Source organism: Anastrepha obliqua, chromosome 2 (genome assembly GCF_027943255.1).
Source record: "Anastrepha obliqua isolate idAnaObli1 chromosome 2, idAnaObli1_1.0, whole genome shotgun sequence".
Taxonomy (NCBI): Eukaryota; Metazoa; Arthropoda; class Insecta; order Diptera; family Tephritidae; genus Anastrepha; species Anastrepha obliqua.
In genome coordinates this window covers 5,828,400-5,852,339 of record NC_072893.1, presented here as the reverse complement: position 1 = coordinate 5,852,339, position 23,940 = coordinate 5,828,400, and the positions used below count along the sequence as shown (strand labels likewise).

The 23,940-nt window shown below is 40.9% G+C and overlaps 1 protein-coding gene across 6 annotated transcripts in view; it reads left to right on the top strand.

Moving 5' to 3' along the window:
• LOC129236929 (dorsal-ventral patterning protein Sog) overlaps window positions 1-18,217 on the top strand; it is a 155,113-nt gene extending 136,896 nt beyond the window's left edge. For all 6 annotated transcript variants that reach the window (XM_054871236.1, XM_054871238.1, XM_054871235.1 and 3 more), the window contains exons 5-7: window positions 12,841-12,906; window positions 14,525-16,812; window positions 16,878-18,217. In XM_054871236.1, the coding sequence (XP_054727211.1) occupies window positions 12,841-12,906; window positions 14,525-16,812; window positions 16,878-17,156 (2,633 nt within the window). In that variant the 3' untranslated portion in view covers window positions 17,157-18,217. The remainder of the gene's footprint in view (window positions 1-12,840; window positions 12,907-14,524; window positions 16,813-16,877) is intronic.
• Window positions 18,218-23,940: the final 5,723 nt, after the last annotated feature.

The window sequence follows — 23,940 nt, the reverse complement described above, 5'->3', positions numbered from 1 at the left end:
ATACTTTGCAGTACCGGCAGGTCTGAGATATAGAGTAAGTACAGTATCGGTCGAGTGTATACTGTCTTCTAGTACTACGGCCGATATTTCTCTCATTTCCGAATGTGCCCGTTTTTGCTTTACTGATTGTTTGATATACTATATACGATTTCAGAATGTCCGTGAACTGTAATGGAAGTAGAGATTTTAGCTTATAAAGCAGTCTTTCGTGCCAAACTTGATCAAGTGCCTAGGCATGGGTTATTCTATGCATTTAATCGATCGATTATAAAATACTTTTCCCCGAATCCAAATTGATGGAGTGGTATAAGTCTCTGCATGTGATTATTGATTTCAAGCGTTTTTAGACAAGCTTTTAGTAGAGTTTGCTTCATTTACAATAGATTTTTTTCCTGGTTTAGATATCATTCTTATTTCCGATCTTTTATATTTTATATTAAAAGATTTGGGCAGTTTTCCTTGAAAAGGGAGAAAAGGCTTCACTTAGGTGTTTCAAAATAGGAAAGGGGAAGCCCAGAACTCAGCATTCAATCATTTTATATCGTAAATTAGCCACTTTGCTGTGAAAGAAAGCTAATACTACCTCATTTCGCTCTTTCAGGCGTGCACTTTGGGAATTCATTACAGTATTTTGTGTATTGAGACGTTCTATCCTGCAGTCGCGCCACACAATTCATTGGCAACAAGTCATTTGCAACACAATTACAAACACCAAGCCAGCGGCAAGCAGCAGCAAATGCAACTATGTATTGTTTTGTTTTTGGACTTTTTGGTGTTTGGTGCATCACAACTATTTGCCGTATACGCTCGCAAATGATGCGTAAATTTCGCACAAATTGACGGCGGCATAAAGTCACAACAAATTTGCCATCAAATGTCTTCCACATTCGAAAATATACATATGTGCGCGCGCGTGTGTGTGTGTGTGTGTGTGTGTGTGTGGAGTGCGCTGTTGCGTGCATGTTTGGCATCTTCGCATAATGAACTGCTAAATTCCAAAGTAGCGCGCTGTTAAAAATAAATATAAGGCAACGGCAACGACAACGACAACGGCAACGGCAATAGCAATAGCAACAAGAATCACAAGCAAAGTGACAGCAACAACGACAGCCGGCAGCCACTTGTGTGGCATAAAATGCAGCAGTTAGTGGCGCAGTTTGCCGCACAGGCCATCGCTAACGCCACCACCCCTCCCACCATAAATTGGCAATTTCTTTGTACGTTGCTGCTGCTGTTGCAATGCGTTGCTTTCATGTTTCAACTATGCGGCATCCGCCGTAACCTGAACATCATCATCGCAAACACCAACCGCAATCGTTGGCAGCAACAACAATGACTACAATAACAACAACAACATCATCATTACGCTCATAATTAAACTGGTTGGCTGCGCCCAATCGCTGGTTGACTGCCTGCCCGCCGGTCCATTCACTTGCCCACATGGCTGCCTGCTTGCGCTGTTGTGGCATGCAACATGCTGCGCACTCATTGTAACACATCATTAGTTTGCGTTCTGTGGTAATTTTTCTTGCTTTCGGTAAGCGGCAATGATCCAGTGATTTGCGTCCGACGGTGCACGGCAGTGGCCATTCCGGCGGTAACATCGACTGCAATTTTTATGTAATAATTATAAAACAGGGAAAGCGTTCATAGCAATAGACAGAGAAGCATAGACAAGAGAAAGAGAGCGAATGAGAACGTGCGCACATGCGCGCACATACACACGCATTTCGAAAAGAAAGATGAGATGCCGTAGTGGCAGCAAAGCTGTGAAGATTAACTTGAACGACCTCCCGAGCTGTGTGTAGTTGGCACAACAAGCAAAATCAACCATCAACCATCAACAATAACAACAACAACAACAGAGGTTGTTGATGGCAGTGGTGCTGCCGCTCCTGCTGCTGTTGAAGCATGTCGCGGCGCAATCTGCCTATGCCACTTTTGTGGTAACCACAAAACCGAACCCACCCACCTTTGCTGTTGGTCGTTGATATTCCTGTTGCCAACTCTTGTCTTGTTTTTTTGTTTGTTTTGTGGTTTACTACATTTGTTGTGATTGCTGCTCACTTTGCGGATGCTTTGATGACACTTTGGCAGCGTTAAATAATTTTTCATTACGCAAAAACGTGTTTTAAAAAAAAACCTTCGTTTCTTTGTATGTATAAGTGTACTTATATATGTGTGTACAATATTGCAATACTATTGTAGCTTTCCAACTGGTGGCAGCGTAACAGTTTATTTTATCAGATGAAATTGGAAATTATATATTTCCACTCCTAATTCTAAAGACAATTTCAGTAACGGAATAGAACTGAAGTTAGAAGTTTATAATAGGACTCTTCTATTCGACCAAGCGTTAGCAAGTGGCGAATAACTGAAGCAACTGGCATAAATAAATATATGTTCGTAGCCCTAGAAAAGAGCTGCCAAAAATTAAATTTGTTTGGAAGCACTTACTAATTGTTAGTAAGACCGCGTTCATACAGGGAAACTTTTGATGCTTCAACTCGTTGCTATGATGCTCTTGCTCTGACGCACCCCTTGAGTTCTCGCTCTTCTCAATATTGTTGTCGACTGTGGATTAAAAACTAAACAATTGCGTGCTGTATGAACACAACAGGCAGCACTAAAAGAGAATTTGCAAAGTTGAAGCAACAAAATTTGATCTGTATGAACGCGGACTACTAATAAATGAAACTTGCCTAGTAGCAGAAAAGAGAGTTGACGGCATTGAATATACATAGTGAGTTATATCGTTTTATGAGGTATAACCAGGGATGATAGAATACAAGGTTGTGCCTTTTCGTTGTGTCGACTCTTCCAATGAATAGCGTCTCCTACACCTTTGCTATAAAGTTTCCACGTTCCATTTCCACACTTTCCTTTTACTACCGTGTAATTCGCTTGATAAAATTCTCGCCGATTTTTGCCGTTAGCTCTGTCATTTATTATTATTGCCCTGTTGTTACTTGAAGTATTTTTTCTTTGCTACAATTTCACCGGCACGCCTTTTATACTATGCACATGTGTATGTGTAGGTATTTGCATCATACAAACAATCATCTACGAGCAGAACTCAAACGGCGTGGCAACGTTGCAACGTGCAACGCGCACTGGGTGTGTTAGAATAGCTGCACCCAGATAAATTAAATGGTGCATTTATACACACATACATATCCATGTATATATGCATGTATGTGTGTATATGTGTTACTGGAATAGATTAGCACCACAATGTTTAGTGCTCGCCACTCCACCGTTATTTCGACGTGAACGCAGGCACCCGTTACAAGCCTGCACCAAATTTTTGCACGTAGGAGGCCTACTTGAATATAATAAAATGATGCGATGTTGTTTACCAATCCGTGGCACCTCTCATTTTACTTACGTCCGTCGAGTAGCGCTTGGAATCTGCAACAACGAAGGAAGAAAGTAACAGTCAGAAAATGTTTGCAAATTACAATAAAGAAATTTATATTTTCTAATCTGGTACGCGTCGTTTGTGAAATTTTCACTTTTATGGTGCCACTTCGCTGTTCCCATCTTGCCACATTGCTGCTGCCATCGAACTTGCTTTCATAAAAATTACTGTCACTGCATCCTTCTTCTTCTCCTTTTTTTTATTTTCTACTATTCATTTGGCAATTTTTTCTCGCATCTCGTTTTGTGCCAAAGTATGATACTACGATTTCGCCCAGCAACACACGTCGGCGTAAGTGGCCATAACAATAACCCTAAGCCACTGGTTTGTCTTGTTGTTGTTGCCACCCCGTTAAACGCTTGCTGCTTATTTGTTGTTTATTGCACGTCCTTGTTGGCCAAAGTTGGCAGTGGCACAACAACAGCGAAAATAACGACCACAGCATACAGCGAAGATGAATTGCAGATTTAAGTGCAGCAATGATGTTGCATGTTTTGCACCACAACAACAAAAACAACAACAGCAAGTAGTTAGGAGCAGCAGCAGCAGTTAACTTTAATAGCATTAGCAGCAATTACACCAACACCGCACGCTTTGGTGGAAGTCAACTTGGGACAAGCAACTACATATAGCCATCGCTGCCACGAAAACGGCTCGTATTTAACTAGCATTCCGAGGCCGCAGTGCAAGATCACTAAGTTCATTTTTTTCTATTTTTTGATTTTTTGTATACAATATTTTTTGTATGTATAGTTTGCTATTTCTATGAAAATTCCACTATGGTCAGTCATTTTTCATTACGCTTGCTGCTCTCGCTATGTTTCTCCATTACATTTTTCTTATTCTCCTATCGCCCAGTTACAGGCTGTCTGCTCGTCTGAGTTTCGCTTAGCATTACTTTCATATGCGTGATTTTTGCTGTCGCTGCTGCATCGATAGGCTAGGCTAGTTGTTTTTTTTTTTTGTTTTTGGTTATTCGTCCTGAATATAATTAACTGCATTGTATTTTATTTGCCATACCATAATTGTGGTTGCTACTGCTCCTACTGCCTCAACACTTGATCATCAACACAATTGCTTCGTTAAAGTCGCCCATCTTTGGTTAGAAGGAATGTCAGGCCTCTGCGAAATACCAAGCGGGGCAAGCTGGAATGCAAGCTGAGAGCAGCGGAGAAAATACCCCTTCATACCAGATCTAGTTGCATAAATGCGACACAAATAGCAAGAGCAAAAATAAATTATAACAACAACTACATATAAAGGGCGAAGAGAATAGTGAATCGCAACAATGTAATCAACCACAATATCAGCAAAAGTGAGGGGAAAAGCAGGAGCTATATTTTTAAATGTTTTTTCTCTTAATTTTTGGACTTTATTACATGCGTACACATATTCCACACTTTAATTTATATATCAATATGTGTATGGACACACATCCATATAAAAGTGTGTATGTATTTTTATTGCCGACATGGCTGCGACAACCACAAAATTATTGTGAGCATCCTATTTGTGGGCCATATTGTGCTGCTATGCATACCAACACAGCAAATACCATTTAAAGCAACAATAGCAATGTTCGCAACATCGCAACACGCCAACCAGTCCATCAACCACCTTACCATCTTCAGCAACACGCCATGCGCTATGATTGCCCGTTCTCGCACAGTGTACTAACAAAATTAGTTATTGCAACTAAAAAAAAAATAAAATAACCACAACAAGCAAATATAAAATAAAAGAGCCTATCGCAGCAGCTGCACTCCTTCTTTAGTCGTAGCACAGCCAGCATTGCCTATTTCTCCATTTGTTCTTCAAGTGTGCATAGATGCGTGTGTTGGCTTGTTCCAGCGCTCGCACTTGCTGCTGACCATTTCGACTGCAACTCTTACTTGAACGGCATTTCCACATTTTTATCAACGTCATCATCAGCAGCATAGAACCTTAAACAGCGCCAATGTCGCACAAACTCCAACTCATTGTCATCGTTCTCGTCGTAGCCGGCGTTGCCGTCGTCATCGTTATTGCCGCCTTCACCTTATACATAGCTGTTGTCGTCGCTCACGTCCCATTGTTAATTTATGCAGTTTAATGGTATTTTTATAATGACATAACTCGAGCATTTTAACGCTTATTAAATTATCTCATTTAACTGAGCGCTGCAATGCGCTGCCATACGCTGCTTAACATCATCACCAACCGACCAACCGACAACAGCCAACCACGTTTGCGAGGATGCTCTACGAAAAAGGCTCTGCTGTGACGGACGTCTCTGTAGCGCACTTAGTTGCTCAAGTTGTTGCTTTTGTTTTTCCCCTTTTTTCTGTTTTTTTTTCCTTTTTTTCGAATCTGATACGCAGTTCGGCCAGCGATCGGAGCGATAAAAAGCAAATGCAGCACAGCGGGCGGTAAGACAATTTTCGATCGGCTGGTAGATAAATTAACACTAAAAAGTGATACAACAAAAAATAAAATTAACGAAAAAAGTAAGCAAACGAAAAGGAAATCGGGCGAAGATGGAGTGTATAAGTAATCGTTGTATGGACTGTGGAGCGACAAAGTATGCATATGCATGTGCGCATGAGAAGCAGCAAGAAGAAGTTGAGAAGAAGTTCGTCATGAAACATTTCCACAAGAAAGCGCGCAGCAATAAATTTGAAATAGCTTTTTGCAAACATAACAGAACAAAAAAGTTGACGGCAGTCTTGCGCTAATATGCTGCTGGACCAAACATTTGATCGAAGAAGGTGAGAAAGTAGAAGAATCGGATGCAAAAAGCTCTGATGCTAATGTGAAGAGCATTCATCCCAACCAACTACGAGAAAGCTCGAATTCAATGTAAATATCATATAATATAAAATTAAAGGAGTTGTAAAACACCCACACCGCAAAGTAGTCAAAGGGATCTATTTTTTCACAATTTGGAAGAGTTGTTTCGGTGTTAAATGATTCAAGACAACTTGCCAAGCTTTACTGAACAGAAATGTTAATGTAATTAACATTCTCAGTTAGTTCTCTCTTTCAGGCTGAACTGATGGCAATAATGAAAGCCGTGACACTGGTATAGTGTGATGCGATAGCTTCGACACGGAAGCATCCGAATTTGTATCCGCTCAAATATTGGCACTCCAGCATAAATCTTTTAAGATGTTACAACAATAACAAAGTTATTCAGAACGCAATCAATTTGGATACGGAAGTCAAGTTCGTTTCACAACACGCATGAGAATTGTAAAGATTAGGGCAGACAAATGAAAGGAAAGCGTACAATGAGCTTAACTGAAACGGTGAGAGACTAACTTTAAACAGCTTGCAACGCGTACTTTCTATTAAATATTTCATAAACTTGCTGAAAAATGAGCTCATGTGCGCGAATGAAATAAATAAGAGAATAGTGCAGCAATCTTCAGAGTTGGGCAATTTGGACTATCACTAAATTGCACTACCAATGATTTTGAGTGGTAGTTAAATAAGGCTTTCATTATCGCTAAATAAAGCCGCGGGCGCCGACGGACTGCCGGCTGAGTTATTCAAACATGGCGGCGAGGAGCTGGTAAGGTGCATGCATCAGCTTCTATGCAAAATATGGTTGGATGAAAGCATGCCTGCCGATTGGAATTTAAGTGTGCTCTGCCTAATCCATAAGAAGGGTAATCCTGCAATCTATGCCAATTACCGCGGGATTAGTCTTCTGAATATCGTCTATAAGGTTCTAGCGAACGTTGAGGTAGATAAAAAAATGTGATATGCAGCAAAGAGAAAATTAGTAAAATTAGAGTAGTGGTCGTCGATTCGATGAAAATGAGTACTCTCTAGCGGTTAATGGCATTTCACTAAACTCTTTGCACTTTTTGGCCACTGTACGCCCAATAGTCTGCGCACATTCCAAAACATAGTCCTGTTGTTATAATAGCTGTTGCTTGCCGTAAGTGTAAAAATCAAAATGGAAATCAGGCTCACACACATACACACACACATTTGTATGTGCCTACATGCACTAAAAGCAAAGGCTATAATAATCATATAATCAGGATAAAAACGCTGCGCTTGCGTGGGAAATTGTAAAAAAGGAACAAACCTAAATTGTTCAAAAATAGAACGCAAGGATGGAGTATGGCTGTCTGCACAAAGATGTACGGGCATGCGCAAGACCAAGCGTTGAGGCTGCGGAGGTTGCAATCACCGGCTTTAATTTGGCGCTGATGCTCTCAATGTTTATGAATTACATAAATTTGAGCTGCGTTGTCTGATCGCTTGATCAGCAAGCGCCACATTTAGATACAAATAAAAAACAGTAAATTATGGAGAACCAACAGCGACATACGCACACACACACATACACATTGATGCAAGAAATTGTTGCCTTTACGAAAAAGTCTACCTACTTAAAAAATTCCGATTATTATACCCCACGCCAGCATTCGTAGCTTGTCCTTAGCCATGATAAGTTGCGGTTACAACGGAATGAAAGGGCACCAGGAGCGGTAAATCTGTACAAATTTATTCCTCGGTAGCCGGTTTATTTGTGGTGTACGTCTTAACGTTTTTCCAGAAATAGAGGGACCTACATTTTTAAGCCACCTGCGAATGGCAGATGGTTCTTTGTGAGGAGCTGTTTCATGACAGAAATACACTCGGAGGTTGGCCATTGCCTGCCGAGGGGCGACCGCTTTTAAAAACGCTTTTTCTCTCATTTCGTGTTTCATGCCCGGGGTTTCGAGCCTGGGCACAACCGAATGGTAGTCATGCACCAACCCATTCAACTATGGTGGCCGCCCTTAGTATTCATACAAATATTTATGTAGAAAAAATCAGCAGCTAATACTAAAGAGCTTTGATTCACAGTAGAAGTGTAATTGACATAAAAGTGTTCAAAAAAATTAAACTCTTCTAACTGCCTTAAGGGGTTAGGTGGGTTTGAAAATTTCAAAAAATCGATTTTTTTTTTTTTGTCTTATTAAATAGTATAATATGTTTTAAATATTCTCCTAAAATTTCAAATTGATCCGAGTAAAATTCTACGAGATAGACCCTTCAGAAGTTCCGCCCATCAGGCCATGTCAGTGCAGCGTTTCGCAGGTATACGCGTTTATCTCAAAACTCGATTTTTTAAGTCGGTGGACACGATTTCTCGAAAAGTTATGAAGCGATTTTGTTCAAATTTTGCACACATCTTTGGAATAACATTATCAAGTTATTGAACGAAGGATTTTTTTTTATTTTTATTACAACTAATTTTTTCGAGCCAACACATGACGAAAATTTGACCAAAAAATGTGTTTTTTTGTTCAAAGTCTGTCAAAAATTCAAATTAAATTTTATTTTTTTTTCCTTCGTCCAGTAACGAGATTTATCCATGTACTAACGAAATATTTTTGGTTTTTTGATTTTAAATGAACCAATAATGAGTTATGCTGTCCACGGCAAGAGCATTTTTTTGTGAGACGTTAAGGGAGATGAGGTACCAATGGCTGAGTTTTCGGAATTTTTAAATAAAAATTTCACAAAATACTGTCTAAATATGTATCTTTGATATGCTGAATTGTTTAAATAAAATATATGATTGTATATATTAAAAAAAAAATGGTAAAAATACCCTTTTTTTGTACCCCTGTAACCCACCTAACCCCTTAATCGCCTCTCGATTCCAATGAGCTGCGGCAGCATAAAACGTAACACTATTGAGATGAAATAAGTAAAACCCGTGTCGTTCATATGTATTTATTGATACGTACCATACCTGACTTGCCTTTCCGCATCAACTATTTCAAACATTCCAAAGAACGGGAATTTCAAATAGTGAGAATTTTTTTGTTCCCGTTTCCATTCATTTTAATTTATTTAGGTTTATTTTTTTTTAGTTGGGCAGCAGTGACATTCCATTCCCCTTTCAATTCACATAAATTTATACAATACACACATACATACACAGATCCAAGTAAACATTCCAAACACTTGAATGAATTATAGTAAATTGCTTGGTCAATCTTTAAAGGAATTCGATTTTTAGCCGGCGATATTCAAAAACGTACGGAAATATCTACGAATAACCGAAAGAGCAAAAAACCGACACCAAATCCCTGACAACGCTTCATTAATCTCAAGGTATGAAAAAATTTAATTCATTTTTTAGTTTGTATGAGTACAGCATAAGCCGAAAAATGCAATACAAAAAATGTCTATAAGTACATAATAAAGGCACTAAAATTCCCAAAGAAATGGCTTAGCAACAGTCAGTCCGAAGCTCAGCACGAACTCGAAATCAAAAGAAATGGCAAAAGCAATAAGCACAGCAACAAAAAGGCGGCAGTGACATGACCAGTGACAGTAACACTCACAACGACACCGGCTTTGACACGGTCACAGAAATGTCTTTGATCCCATCAAAAAAGTCATGAATTTTCGCCGTCCGATCTTTGGTTTGACGCGCTGCTCCTTGTATTCTGGTTGGCTGGGGCTGCCGCTACGCTGCCGTGGTAGCGCCATCGACACTACAAAAATAAGCAACACCTTCGACAATCAGCCGGACCAACGAGCAACGGGCTGCAATAGCAGCGCCAAAAACGTGTTTGTCTGTCTGTCGGTGCGCCGTCCTCCAGCCGCCTGTCAAATTCAGAAGAAAAAGGTATTAAGATCAAACGATAAGATCAATGTTGCTACGGAGCGAAGCGCTATTAACAGCGACAGTCAGAGTAACAAAAGGAACAACAACAACATGTGAACACCAACGAGGGCAGTAAGTCCCGAAAAATGGAAGTAAACAAAATTCAAGACCGATGCAAAGGTATACTTAAACGGACATAACAACAAGCAGTAATGTTCCATAAAAAAAGAAACAAAAAGGGAATTGAGGTTTTAAGAATGGAGAACGAAAAATGAGGTATAAAATCAAATAAAAACACAACGGGTATTCCTTCCTGTTCAACGTTCAGCATGCTCAATAAAATGCTATACAAGGTGTCAGATTTGTCGCCCTTCATTACCACTGCCGACTACAATAACAACAATAAAAACAACAACAACGCAAACACGAATAAAGATAACAATGCTCACAACTGGCATACAATCAGCACCAGCCCAGCAGCAGCAGCAGCAGCAGCACAGCTTAAAATGAAAAAAACGTGGTAACTGCAAACCGCCACCGACAAAAAAATTCTTCAGAATTGACGCAGTTAAATGGATGGAACAACATGCCGCCATGTAGACTTAAGGCTGAGCGAAGCAAAGCGGCGTTATCGCCGTCGCAACAAAGCTGGAGCCACCGCCAAGGTTGTTTGCGCGACTGACTGGTCGCGGTCGTCGGCGGCACGCAAGGGAGTGCGTTTAATCAGGCGTATACGATCGCGCGCGCCCAGCCACGTCGTTGGAATGCATAAAAATTGGACGTTGGTAGAATTCTCGTGGCTCAGTGCCCCTCGCGCGCATAAGCAACAACGAAATTGCCGCATTGCCGCATTGCCTTGCCAGTCCAGTCGCGATTGGAATTGACTTTTTTGGCCTTTGTCGCGGCGGTGGTGGCGACGACAACCAGTTGCCTTATTGGCACCCACTGCAATGCCGTTCTCAACTCAACTCATTGTCAGATCGACGCGAGCGATCACAAATGACCTGCAGCTTATTTTAATCATGGTACGCCTGATACTTTACTGTAAAATATGCAACAGCGACTACACGAAAAAACAACACCAAAAAAATTGAACGATTTCAGAAAATATACGATACTAAAAATTGCATTACTGCGGCCAAGTATAGAATGCCGAATGCGTTAACGGCCCATCGTTAGGACCAACCTCAATACCGAGTGTCAGTCAATCTCTCAACTAGACAGCCAGTCAAACCATTCAGTGGGCTACCAGCGACCTAAAGGACCTCAAATGCCAGAGGCAACGACGTTAAGGTTTGCTGCGACCAACGTAGAAGTTGTTTGGCGGCGTGATTTGCAATCAGCGATAAGCCCCACAATGTGTGCTATGTAGCATTTTCTTTTGCCTCGTACTCGTACTCGTACTAAATATGCGGCACGATCAGTTATTTACCTATCAGTGCAATTCATCCAACACCGAAACACGTCTTACGGCGGACATGGCATGGCAACAAGCGCGTCCAGCCTGCGTGGCAGACGAGGTGGCAGACAAAGCGGCGTGCCAGTAATCGTTTGGATGGAATTTGGTTAATGCTGCAATTGTTGTGATGTCTGTTGTTGTTGTTCTTCGCACTATCATACAACGTCATTAAGTCTACGATGCGTTCATTCAAGCATTTCCACGTACTGTCCCTCACCGGTTTCCTGCTGTTGCATTTCTTTTTTGGAAGCCGCTGGGCCTCACGTAGCGCACCAAATTACACACAATAACCACACTAATTTCCTTCACTTGTTTACCTGCCTTTATCCACTTCCTTCCTCGCCATTGCGAGCCGAGATGGGAACAGCCGGTGAGCAGAAAATAAGAAAATAATTGGAAGAATTTCCACACACACACACCCAATTGATTAGTATTGCAATACAATACAAACATGTACATACATACACACATACATACATACACATACATAGACACATTAAAGCGGATTTATATGACTTCTTAGTTTTTACGTGCGGATGTGCTTATATTTGTGTATGTATGCTTGTGTGTGTGCGTGTGTTTATTTGAATTGGGCGCAACTGTTTCCTATTGTTTTGGCTCTTTGGTTGATCACTGTGCTGTTGTTTACTGTCAATAGCAATCTGCAAATTCATTTTTGTAATGTTGGCTTCCTACGTCTTCTCACCTACAACAGGCTGCGTGTTATGCCATTTGAATGTAAGTGGTTGAGTGCAAATGGGTGCTACTTAGCCAACTCTATTCCTCTGTACAGCTGTTTGCCCAATTGTGTCTGGTTGCAAACTTACGTTAATTCCCAGAGTTACGATTCTTCCAACCTTGCCGTTACGCACACACACACACACACATACGTAGGTGTAGCACGCATGCATATTCATGAATGCACGACAACACAAATCTCTTTCTAAATGTCCTCTTCCACTCATATGCGCGTATACTAAGCGATAAATATTCGACTTAAGCATCGGACGTGACATGGGTTTGTGATCATTGTTTTTCGACATGCGCATATAGGCGTACATAAACACTTATGCATACAAGCAGAATTGCCACGCCGACGCATCGCACACCCAACGCACAATCCCAGCGCTTGCGCATTATTTATCCGATTTACGTTTCATTCATAATTTTACTTTTTGCATTTGGTTGCCGTCATGCAGCGGTCCTAAGACTTGTTAGCCAATTTTACGATTTCCAATTTGGTGTAAACCCAAATTCTATTTAACTGCTGACAGTTTCGTAATTTGTCTAATCTTTTAATACCTTTTGTTAATTTATCTGTCTCATATTTCATTATTTTCTTAATTCTCATTGCAGATACGGACGTATCCTTGGATGTACCTGCCCCGGTTAATATTGAAGAGGAGGAGCGCAATATGAAACGTAATTATTGTTTTCTTTTTACTCTTATTTTGTTAATATGAGTTTGGGCGAAAAGAAATCCATTTTAGCGCAAATGGTTTGAAACTGTTTTATACTCGATCTTAAGCTCCTGGACGATGCTACAACTACTAACATACCGATCAACTTTGATAATTTCTGTGATTTTATAGACATTTTCGACATTTCTTTAACATCAAAAATGCTTCAATTGAATCGACGAAACCAAAATTGCACCATAAGCACCATTCAAATATCGGCGGCATTGCACATGGCTTGCATTTTCGTCTTTATCAAAGAAAACAGTACCGAATTTTCTCTTGTTTGTTTTTTTTTTAAATTTTCTTTAAATCTACCCGACCTCCAAAGAAATCTGAGTAGATCTTGTGGTACCAAGGAACCAAGGTGGTCGCTTCTTAACACATCAGCGCCAAAGGCCCCAACCTTATTCGAGCGAAGGGCGTCTCATGCTCCTCTCCGCATGCTAGGCAGATCGCACTACCTGAGGTGCCTACATTTTCGATGTGATTCTATGGGCGGAAAGTGGCCCGTCATCAGTTCAATCAGTCCCTTCCGCTTAATGACAGGAGGATCTGCGACAGTCGGTCGGAAATGCAGGTAACATAAGTTTTGTCCATTGCAGCCTCTGTCAGCCTGCCAACTTTGCTTGTGGGTTGAAGTAACCCATTTGCTAAACGTGGTTTTAACCGCTGCAGAAGGAAGTGACAGAACTTGATACGGGCCAAAGAAGTTGGCCTCAGAGCCCATCCTAGCTAAAGAGTCAGAGCTCCCGTTAGCTGCGATACCCACGTGTCCCGGCACCCATGTTAGCATCAGGATATTATGTCTACCGACATAGTTCAGCCTGAATTTACAGAACTCAACTACCCTTGAAGTGGTTTTTAGGGCTGTCTAAGGCCATAAGAGCAGCTTTGCTGTCGCTGCAGCCACATACAGATCGGCCTCTCCACCTGTTTTCCACAACAAAGTTCATTGCTACTTGAATAGCATACATCTCAGATCCGGAGCCGTGCTCGGTCCTGGAGTCATCCATTAAAATGCGAAAACAGTGTTTGCCGGGCTTTTTTTTACAGTTTGACCACAATTCAGGCTCTGGCAGCACCACACTTTATCTCTTTTCAAGTACGAATCCTGATGGCATGGAGTCAAGGGGCATGGAGAGCATCGTTGGACCGAAGTCCATGGTTTTTCTGTTGTCCAATACCGAACAGGGGCCACAGTGCATTGTAGTCTCGATAAGGTCCTCCTGACTCCCACGAGAGAGAGTCATCCAGACCACCATGCATAGGTGATAATAGGTCTTATCGTAGCTGTATAGATCCATAGGATCTTACTAGGAGAAAGTCTTTGTTTACTCCCATTGTTAACTCCCTGTAACTCACAACTGAGAGGAACAAACAAAAACAGCATACGGATTTTGTTTAATGTGAAATATCACCTTGACAACGATCATAAACTTTAAATTATTTGATCGTTACTTTGCGAAATATCGTTCACTACAGCCATCTACCAAGGAAACAATGGATTTCTTTTTCCGCAAACTAATTTTGCTAATTCGCTTACTAACGAATATTCTAAACGGTTTATTCATTGCTTATAGATTTCGCGGCTCTACTCACCGGCAGAACATCACTTTTCTTGAAAGGAGAAGAGATGAAGGCTATGTATGCGACAAGCACCTACAATCCGCAAAATATCGTTGCCACAGGCCGTTTCTTGTTCCATAAGAAGAACCTCTATTACTCTTTCTACATCTCGTCGAAAACTAATCGCCCACGTACCATTCAATTTGTCAATGATGGTGGCACCATACTGGAGGAGCATCAGCTGCAGACCCCACTCTCCGATACACAGAGCGTGTATCAGAATGCGACTGGTAAGATCTGTGGCGTTTGGCGTCGTGTTCCTCGTGACTATAAACGACTGCTGCGTGACGAACGCTTGCACGTTGTTTTGCTGTGGGGTAAGAAGGATCAGATTGACCTCGCGCTTGGTGGAAACATTGCCAAATATACCGCTTTGCAAACGGAATTATTCAGTTCACTATTAGAGCCTGCACCCGGCCCGAAACCTGCTCTTTTAAACGGCGCTGGTGGCACAGCTATCATCTCGACAAGCAGCGGCGCCGCTGCCTCCGTTCATTTAACACTCGTCTTTAATGGCGTATTTGGTTCTGATGAATATTTAGATAGTCCGATTAATGTGCGCGTTGAATCACCCGATCGCAAAGAAATCGTTTTAGATGAAGTGCAAAAGGTGCGCAAACCTTCGGCTGAGATCAATATTTTGGAAATTTCTTCACCCATCTCCATACCAATGCTGCGTTTGATGTCACGTGGCAAACTGCTATTGACAATAGAATCGAAGAAAAACCCTCACCTACGTATACAGGGTCACATTGTTACGCGCGCCACCTGTGAACTCTTCCAGACTTTGCTTACACCACACAACGCGGAGTCTAGAACAAAGAGTAGCGGCTTATCTTGGGTCTTTCTCAATACCGACGGCTCGCTTTCATACAACATTGAAACGGATCACATCAGCATCAAGGACCGTCCCGAAATCAATCTAATGGAAGACTTGGGTAAGCGCAGAACTATGCTGGACAACCTTACACCAACATTCAATTTCAATCAAGCCATTGGCATCATCGATAAATTGAGTCCAAAAGCAATTGAATCTTTGTATGCCGGTGACTTAGGGGTCAATATTGCCATCGAGAAGGAACCAAGTCTCATACGCGGTCACTTTGTACCCCGCCCCGTTGCAGATGCGCGCGATTCTGCTGAGCCAATTCTACTAAAACGCGTCGAGAATTCTACAAGTGCACCGGCACACGCTATGGGCATGGCTTGGTTGGCCATCGATAACGAATGTAGCCTTCATTACGAGATCACCGTGAATGGGTTCCAATACAATCCACAGGATTTGCAAATATATCTCGAAGAAAAGCCAATTGAAGCCATCGGCGCTCCAGTGACACGCAAATTACTTGAAGAATTCTCCGGCTCCTACGTGGAGGGTTATGTGCTAGGCATGCCTTCCCTTGACCTCGTTAAATTAGAAAATAACGTATGCTACCTGGAGATCCATTCAAAAGAGAATAGTGAGCTCTTATTACGGGGCAAATTAAAATCCACAAAGGTTCCATCTCACTGTCTTCCCCTTCACACGGATAACAATGTGCCGAATTCGGCCGTGCCAGGAGACCACGGTGACAACAATCTCATTGGGCCAGATGCCAAGTGCTTCCATTCAGGCCGCTTCTATGACGAATCCGAGCAATGGCGTAACGCAAATGATGTTTGCCAAATGTGCGCCTGCCAAAGCGGCCAACCCACTTGTGAGCCAATCAAATGCCCAGCAATGCAGTGTAAACCTAACGAAGAGCTAATACGGCGGGAGGGCGAATGTTGCTCCATGTGCGTGGCGAAAAATGTCGTCGTTGAGACGGCGAGTACAGCTGAACAAACCGCACGCGGATGTCGTTTGGGTGATCAATTCCACTTGGCCGGCACCGTTTGGCACCCGTTCTTGCCACCGAACGGCTTTGACACGTGCACCACCTGCACCTGCGATGTGCTAACTCTGGAAGTGCGTTGCCCACGCATTGTTTGCCCGATGCTACGCTGTTCAGACAAAGTCGCCTACCGCCCGGACAAAAAGGCTTGTTGCAAAGTGTGCCCCGAAAGCAAGCCATCGCGTGGCGACAAAGTCTTAAACCCCAACATATTACAAGATCAAGGCATACGTGTGACATACCCGGCAGAAGACATCATCAGCCAGGGCGGCTGTAAGGTATTGAATAAGGTCTACGAGAACGGACAGGAATGGCATCCCATTTTGGCATCACACGGAGAACAGAAATGCATTAAATGCCGCTGCAAGGTAAATTAAGAAACTATTTATTAATAATTTAAATACTTTAATTTTTCATTATTTTTTCTTTGTAGGATTCGAAAGTGAATTGCGATCGCAAACGTTGTTCTCGTTCCATCTGCCAGCAGACGCGCATTTCGGCAAAGCGAAAATTGTATGAGAAATCCGGCATTGGCGAACCGAACATCGACGAGTGCTGCTCCACGCAGTGCCGACGCTCGCGCCGCCACCACAGACGCGTGCACCAGGACCACACAAGCGCCGCTGACGACCGGCAGCAGAGGCAACAGTCGAAGCGAGCGCAACAACAAGCCAATTTGAACCGCAGCGGCAGCAACAGCCATAGCAGCTGAACACCAAACTCGAGTCGCTTGCTTACACATATACCTACATATATACACTTAATCGCGCTAGTATCACAGAAAAGAAATGAATAACAAAACCACGATTTTCTTCTAGAGAAAATATGCGCTTTTTGTAACTTTATTGAAAACAGAACTGAAAACGAATGTAGCGAAGCAATGAAAACCATGATTAGTAGCACTGAAAAAGAAAAACGAAAAGGAGAACGAATGTTTGCAAACTAAGCCGCTAGCGAGAGTATTTACTAAAAAATTAGAGAAAAACTATTTTTTGTATTGTATTAAAGTAAAGTTAACACAATATAGTCCAGCAGTGAAAATGAAAATGCAAATGGAAAAATGTTATAGTGCGCCAGTTGTAGAGGCCAAAGTTATACGTGTATAATTATTTTGGGGAAGCGTTTGTGGCAGCTATTAAAAAATATATAAGTACCAGTGCAGTTGCTTCAGGCTTTCAATTCTAACGAATGCTGAATTTAAGCAAAAAACAAACAAAAAATACTTCAAAAATCTGTAGCTTTTGAAAACTCGCTTCCAAATGTCGTGAAAAGCTGCGCTGAATTTTAAAGTGAAATTCTCTTAAAATAGATTAAGAACGATGAATCGAATAATTATTGAGGATTTTATGCAATGCGAAAGCAGCTAGTTAGAGACAGAGAGCACAAGAGCGGCAGAGAGGTAAAGAGAGAGACAGTGCAAGAATGAGAAACACATCCCAATTGTTTCGACTGATTGACTGAATGGCATAGAATAAGTAAAAGAACTTACAAAAATATTACAAAAAAAAAGAAAATATATATATATTTGTTTTTTATATTCATTAAATATGTACTAATATTAAACGCATAAACTGATGCAAGGACATACGTGCATATGTTCGTATACACACACATACACATGCATATATGTACATATATAATTGGAGACCCCCACTGCTCGTGCCTTTAAACAATTGTCCAATTTACACTGAAATCGTTTGCTAACATTTATCGCCAATACAAATATATCATAAGCACTTTGTAGTATTTTTATTGCAGTGTTGCTTGGAGTTTTAACTTCTCGCGAGAATAACGGCTCACATTAGGCACTCATTGACGGGTTGTAGACAACTGGTTGGAGTTGGTTGGAGAAGGCAACTATTGAGTAACTTCATTCAACAATACGTGCATATGTATGTGTGTCCCTTATAAATGCAGCGGAATATGCAGCGTGGACGCTTAATGAAGCACTTCGCACACAACGACACACGCCCACTCACATACACATTACATACAACACATGCGCACACACGCACACACACACAAAAGCTCACTCATTATTATTATTTACTCGTACAACTGACCATTAGCGCATTTTCACCTTATAACTGTATTAATATTTTATTATAATGTTTATTATTATTACCATAATTGTATATTATTTTTAAAAAATCTTTATTTTAAAAAAGAAAATTGTGTTTAGTATCATTATTTTTGTGTAAAAGCGAAACGAAAAAAAATCAAATGCAAATTTTTACCTAAAATTAGGTTTAGCTGTTTTGCCTTAGGTTATAGTTTATTTTTGGTTGACTTTTTTTATCATAAAAACAATTGCAAATATGCCTAAAGCAAAGTCTATAAATGTAAAAAACGTGAAACTAATCCTTTATGTTGAGTGAACATTTTCCCTGCTTTGCCTTTGCCAAAGTTTTGTTGAAAATTTTCATTCAAATTTACGAATTGTCTACACACATGTACACATTTTTACATAAAATTGAATTTGCATATGTAATTCTTATATAAAAAAATCGCTGTTTTATGCCTCTAATTTTACAAACGCATAAAGTGTGCAAATGTTCTTTCTACTGTTGTATTATAATTTGAGCCTATAGATAGTTGCAACTGAAAAATCGATTATTATTTATTTACAAAATGACTTTACAAAATTACACATAGTATACTGAAAACAAAAATTAAAAAAATACACAAAAAAATAAAATAAAGAAAATAATTTATAAAAATAAATATTGCAAAATAAAATTTCTAAACAAAACAAACAAAAAACAGGAACCCTGAAAAAATCCACAAATAACGACTTTTTCTTTTATCAATGAAAGAGTTTTTAGATTAGAATTATCTTCTTCTTGCTTTTAGCATGACAGCTCTGGGTGGACTGCTTCCGCAAAAATTGTCCTTATATTCCACGTTGAAAGTCTGTAATCATTGGCCTTTAACTTTTGCGTTGATCTGCATTGTTTGATTATCAATCCGATGTTTAAAGTATTTATTAATCAATAATATACAGGGTGGCTGATGAATTTTGCTACATTAAGAAACTCAAATAACTTTTGTTTTAGTGTATGGAATTCATTTTTTTTTTTTTCAAGTTAAGGTCATTAAATTTTATTAAATGTAACTTAACTAGTTTTAAAAATAATTGAATTTAAATGCCCCTCATGCTCGTTGACACAGGTGCGGCATCTTAGTAAAAAGTTGTTCATTGCTGCTTTGAGAGTTGCGACAGGAATAGCCGCAATTGTTGCCCGAATGGATTGTTTTAGTTCATCCAAATTTGTTGGCTTTGTTTTATAAACTTCTTGTTTACATAAACCCCACAAGAAAAAGTCAGGTGCAGTAAGATCAGGCGACCTGGGGGGCCAACGAAATTTGGAGTTTCTTGAAATCAGTTTATTGGAAAATTTTGGTCGCAACTCTGTCATAACAGTCTGGGCTATGTGAGACGTTGCCCCCATTTTGTTGAAACCACACAGAGTTGAAAGGAATTCTCTTTCGGCGTAGTTCCGGATAGAAAAATTCTTTCAGCAATTTCAAATAACGGTCTCCAGTAACCGTAACGGTATGACCATTTTCTTCAAAAAAATAAGGCCCGACAATACAGCGTGAAGAAACCGCACACCACACTGTCACGCGAAGAGGATGCAATTCCGTCTCGTGGAGTATCTGTGGGTTAGAATTACTCCATATTCGACAATTTTGTTTGTTCACATTGCCGTTTAAATCGAAATGGGCCTCATCAGACATGAAAAGGCAGTTTAACATGTTTTGGTCTTCTTCCACCATTTGCAGGATCTTCTGGCAAAATTCCAAGCGAATCAGCAAGTCTGCTGCATTCAGTTTGTTAACCATTTGAATTTTGTAGGGAAATAAGTCTAAATCTTTGTGCATTATTGTTTGCAAAGACTGTCGGCTGACACCAAGTTGAGCAGATAAGCTTCTTGTTGAAACCCTTGGATTGCTTTGTATAGCTGCAGCTACAGCAGCGATCGTTTCCTCCGTCCGAACTGGTGGGTTTCGATGATAAGGCCTTCTTGCGACTGTTCCTTGCTCAGCAAAATTATTCACCAGTCTCATTATGGTCCATCTGCTCGGGGGATCGCCGCCAAACATCCGCCTGTACTCTCTCTGTACCAAAACTACGGACTCCAGTGCGTGATAGCGGCGGACTATCCAAATTCTTGTTTGCGTGTCCCAGTTATCCATTTTAATAAATTTTAAAGATCAATCTGCAAATTAAAACAAAAATGGAACAGATAACTTAAAAAGAAAAAAAGTTATTCAATTTTTTTTTGGTAGCGGCTTTCATCAGCCACCCTGTATTTTCCTTCATTATTTACAATGTCTTTCAACGTTTAGGCAAATTTTTAATTCCCTGCTCAAAAAATTGTTTGTCCTTGGAACCAAAATACGATTCAATATTCCCTTTTTTTGGCTTTTTTTGAGGAGTAGTTCTTGTTACTCATATGGGATTGAAGTCCACGGAAAAGGTGATAATCACAAGATGCAATATCCGGAGAGTATGGTGAATGAGGCATTAGCTCCCATCCGAGCTCGTTCAACTTTCCTAATGTTTGCGTCTATTCACTAAAGACGGTCGATTTTTGTTAAGTGCCTCATTCAGGTTTGATAGCTGATGGGAGTAATAATCAGCAGTTATCGTCTGGTTTGGTTCCAGAAGTTCATAATAAACAATACCGGCCATATCCCTTCAAATAGACAGGAGAATCTTCTTGGGTTGAAGGATCTCTAGGGGTCGATTCTGGTTTTTCATCTTTATCTAACCATTGGCGTTTTAAAACAGGATTATTGCAAAGGACACACATTCACTCTCTGCTAAAAGTTGGCGACGGAAAGTCTATGCGGAACCCATTTTCCCAGCTTTGAAACCTTTCCCAACTGAACCGGGGCATCCTCCACGTCGCAGTTACCACTTCGGAATATTAAAAACCACTTTTGCGCAGTCCTTACACTCACGGTATCCTTTCCGTGAACAGTGTTTATTTCTGCAGCAGCAGTTGTTGCATTTTTACCACTTTTATAAAAAAATACAAAATATACCTCTTATACGCGTTCGAAGATTCCATTTTATTTTTTAACAACACGTGCTTCTATCCGCGATTAAAATCACTTGTTGAATGCACAACATATCAAAGAAAATAAAGATAGTTCCGTTATATTCCGCAATTAATTTTTCGTATGCAAAAATCGTACAAAAGTGAAATTATGGGTAAAATACGCACGAACTTATGGACTGACCTGATAGAAGCATCATTTCGTAGGATCAGCTATCAAGTTGTATCACCACTCTTTCACTTTCGTGGATTAGAATTATATCGGGTGTTTTGTAGCTGCATGGGAACTATCGATATCGATAACTATGGTTTGCCAGCTAAGAATGGCGAACTGAGTTGACGTTTCCAATTAGTGAAGATGGTGGCTTTATGCAGGCTGTCTGTGCTTGCTTGGCTTCGATAACTGTCAAAAATGAATAGAACAATATGAGAGGTGAGAGGTCTATTTGCATAGAAGTTGAACACCCCTGCCAATGTTTTTGTCGATCTAAATATAATTCGAGGGATATCCTGGGGATGACAAAATGTCATCTCTCAAATTTCGTGGGCATCATCACGGGGCACTGTCCGCGAGGTACACATGCCGTGAGACTCGGAATTACTTCGAGTCCTTTTTGCGTCAGCTGTATGGAGGATGAGGTGGAATCATCTCAGCACCTGCTCCTTAGCTGCCCAGCCTTCGCGGGACTAAGATTCAAGTATCTTGGTTCTCGCTTCTTTTCTGCGCCTGCTGATATAGCAGGTGTTGATAACAAAAATCTGATGAACTACATCAGCAGCATAATGAGGTTAACACAACCGCGGACTAGTCACCGTTCGTAGTCCACAAACACTCACCACTCCCCATTCCTTCCCTTCCTCCCCCTTTTTTGTCCTTCAATGGTATCACAAAGGACGAACCAAACTATTTCGTCCAAGTGCGCCCTACTCTCTGGGCAACCATCACAACCAAATATAATTCGCGCACCCGAAGCTTTTGCCATTTGCGTGATAGGCGTCTTGTCTTGAACGTTTTTACTATCAAAAAAATAATTCGCAATATTTTTTCACCGCTTCTAGTTAACATCGTGAATAAAAAATATTTTATGTATTTTGGAATTTGACTCACATCTCCGTTTCCTCTTTCCTTTTACGAATCACCTGATTGTTATGACAGCGTTCAAAGCGGCCATTTGCTTGTCAAGTTTTCAAAGCCAGGCAGAGTACGAACAGCAAGCAAAGCCAGCCTGCGTTGGACCAGCAGCTTAAGGTATGCTAACTCATCATAAATCGTTTAACGCCAGCACAACGATTCCAAATTGTGAAAATTTAGGTAGTTAGGTAAGATGGCAAGAGTACCCCAGGCACACTTCAAGTAGCACTTACATGCCGTTTTGATACCATAATGTGGACCACAACCTGTGCAAAGAAAAAATTTTGGGCAGAGAAAACCTTCTACGGCCATCCAATGCTGTTGATGTAGAGGAGGAGAGAAAAAGGATCTAGGCTGGAGAATTTCTTCAAGTCATCCACAAAGGGCACACTAAGGAATCTCAAGCGCCTAGCCGCCAGAGCCGGAATTTCTTCTCTTCTTAATTGGCGCGATAACCGCTTACGCGATTTTGGCCAAGTTTAACAAAGCGCGCCAGTCGTTTCTTTCTCGTGCTAACCGGCGCCAATTGGACACACCAAGTCCTTTTCCACCTGATCTTTCCAACGCAGAGGAGGACTTCCTCTTCCTGTGCTACCACCAGCTGGTACCGCATCGAATACTTTCAAAGCCGGAGCGTTTGTATCCATTCGGACGACATGTCCCAGCCAACAAAGCCGTTGGATCTTTATTCGCTGCGCTATGTCTATGTCGTCGTAAAGCTCATACAGCTCATCGTTCCATCGTCTGCGATATTCGCCGTTGCCAACGAGCAAAGATCCAAAAATCTTGCGCAAAATCTTTCTCTCGAACACTCCAAGCGTCGCTTCATCGGATGTTGTCTTCGTCCAAGCTTCTGCGCCATATGTTAGGACGGGCATGGTGAGAGTCTTGTAGAGTGTTAGTTTTGTTCGTCGAGAGAGGACTTTACTGCTCAGTTACCTACTTAGTCCAAAGTTTCACTTGTTGGCAAGAGAGATTCTACGTTGGATTTCAAGGCTGACATTGTTATCGGTGTTAATGCTGGTTTTTAAATAGACGAAGTCCTTTACAACCTTGAAATTATAACTGTCAACAGTGACGTGGGTGCCGATACAGGAGGTACTTCGTTTTGTCCTCGTTCACCACCAGACCCATTCGATTTGCCTCTTTATCCAGTTTGGAGAAAGCAGAACTAACAGCGCGGTTGTTAAGGCCGATGATGTCAATATCGTCATCATACGCCAACAATTGTACGCCCTTATAAAATATTGTGCCTGAGCGATTAAGAGCCGGAATTTACTTTGAAAAAAAATAGT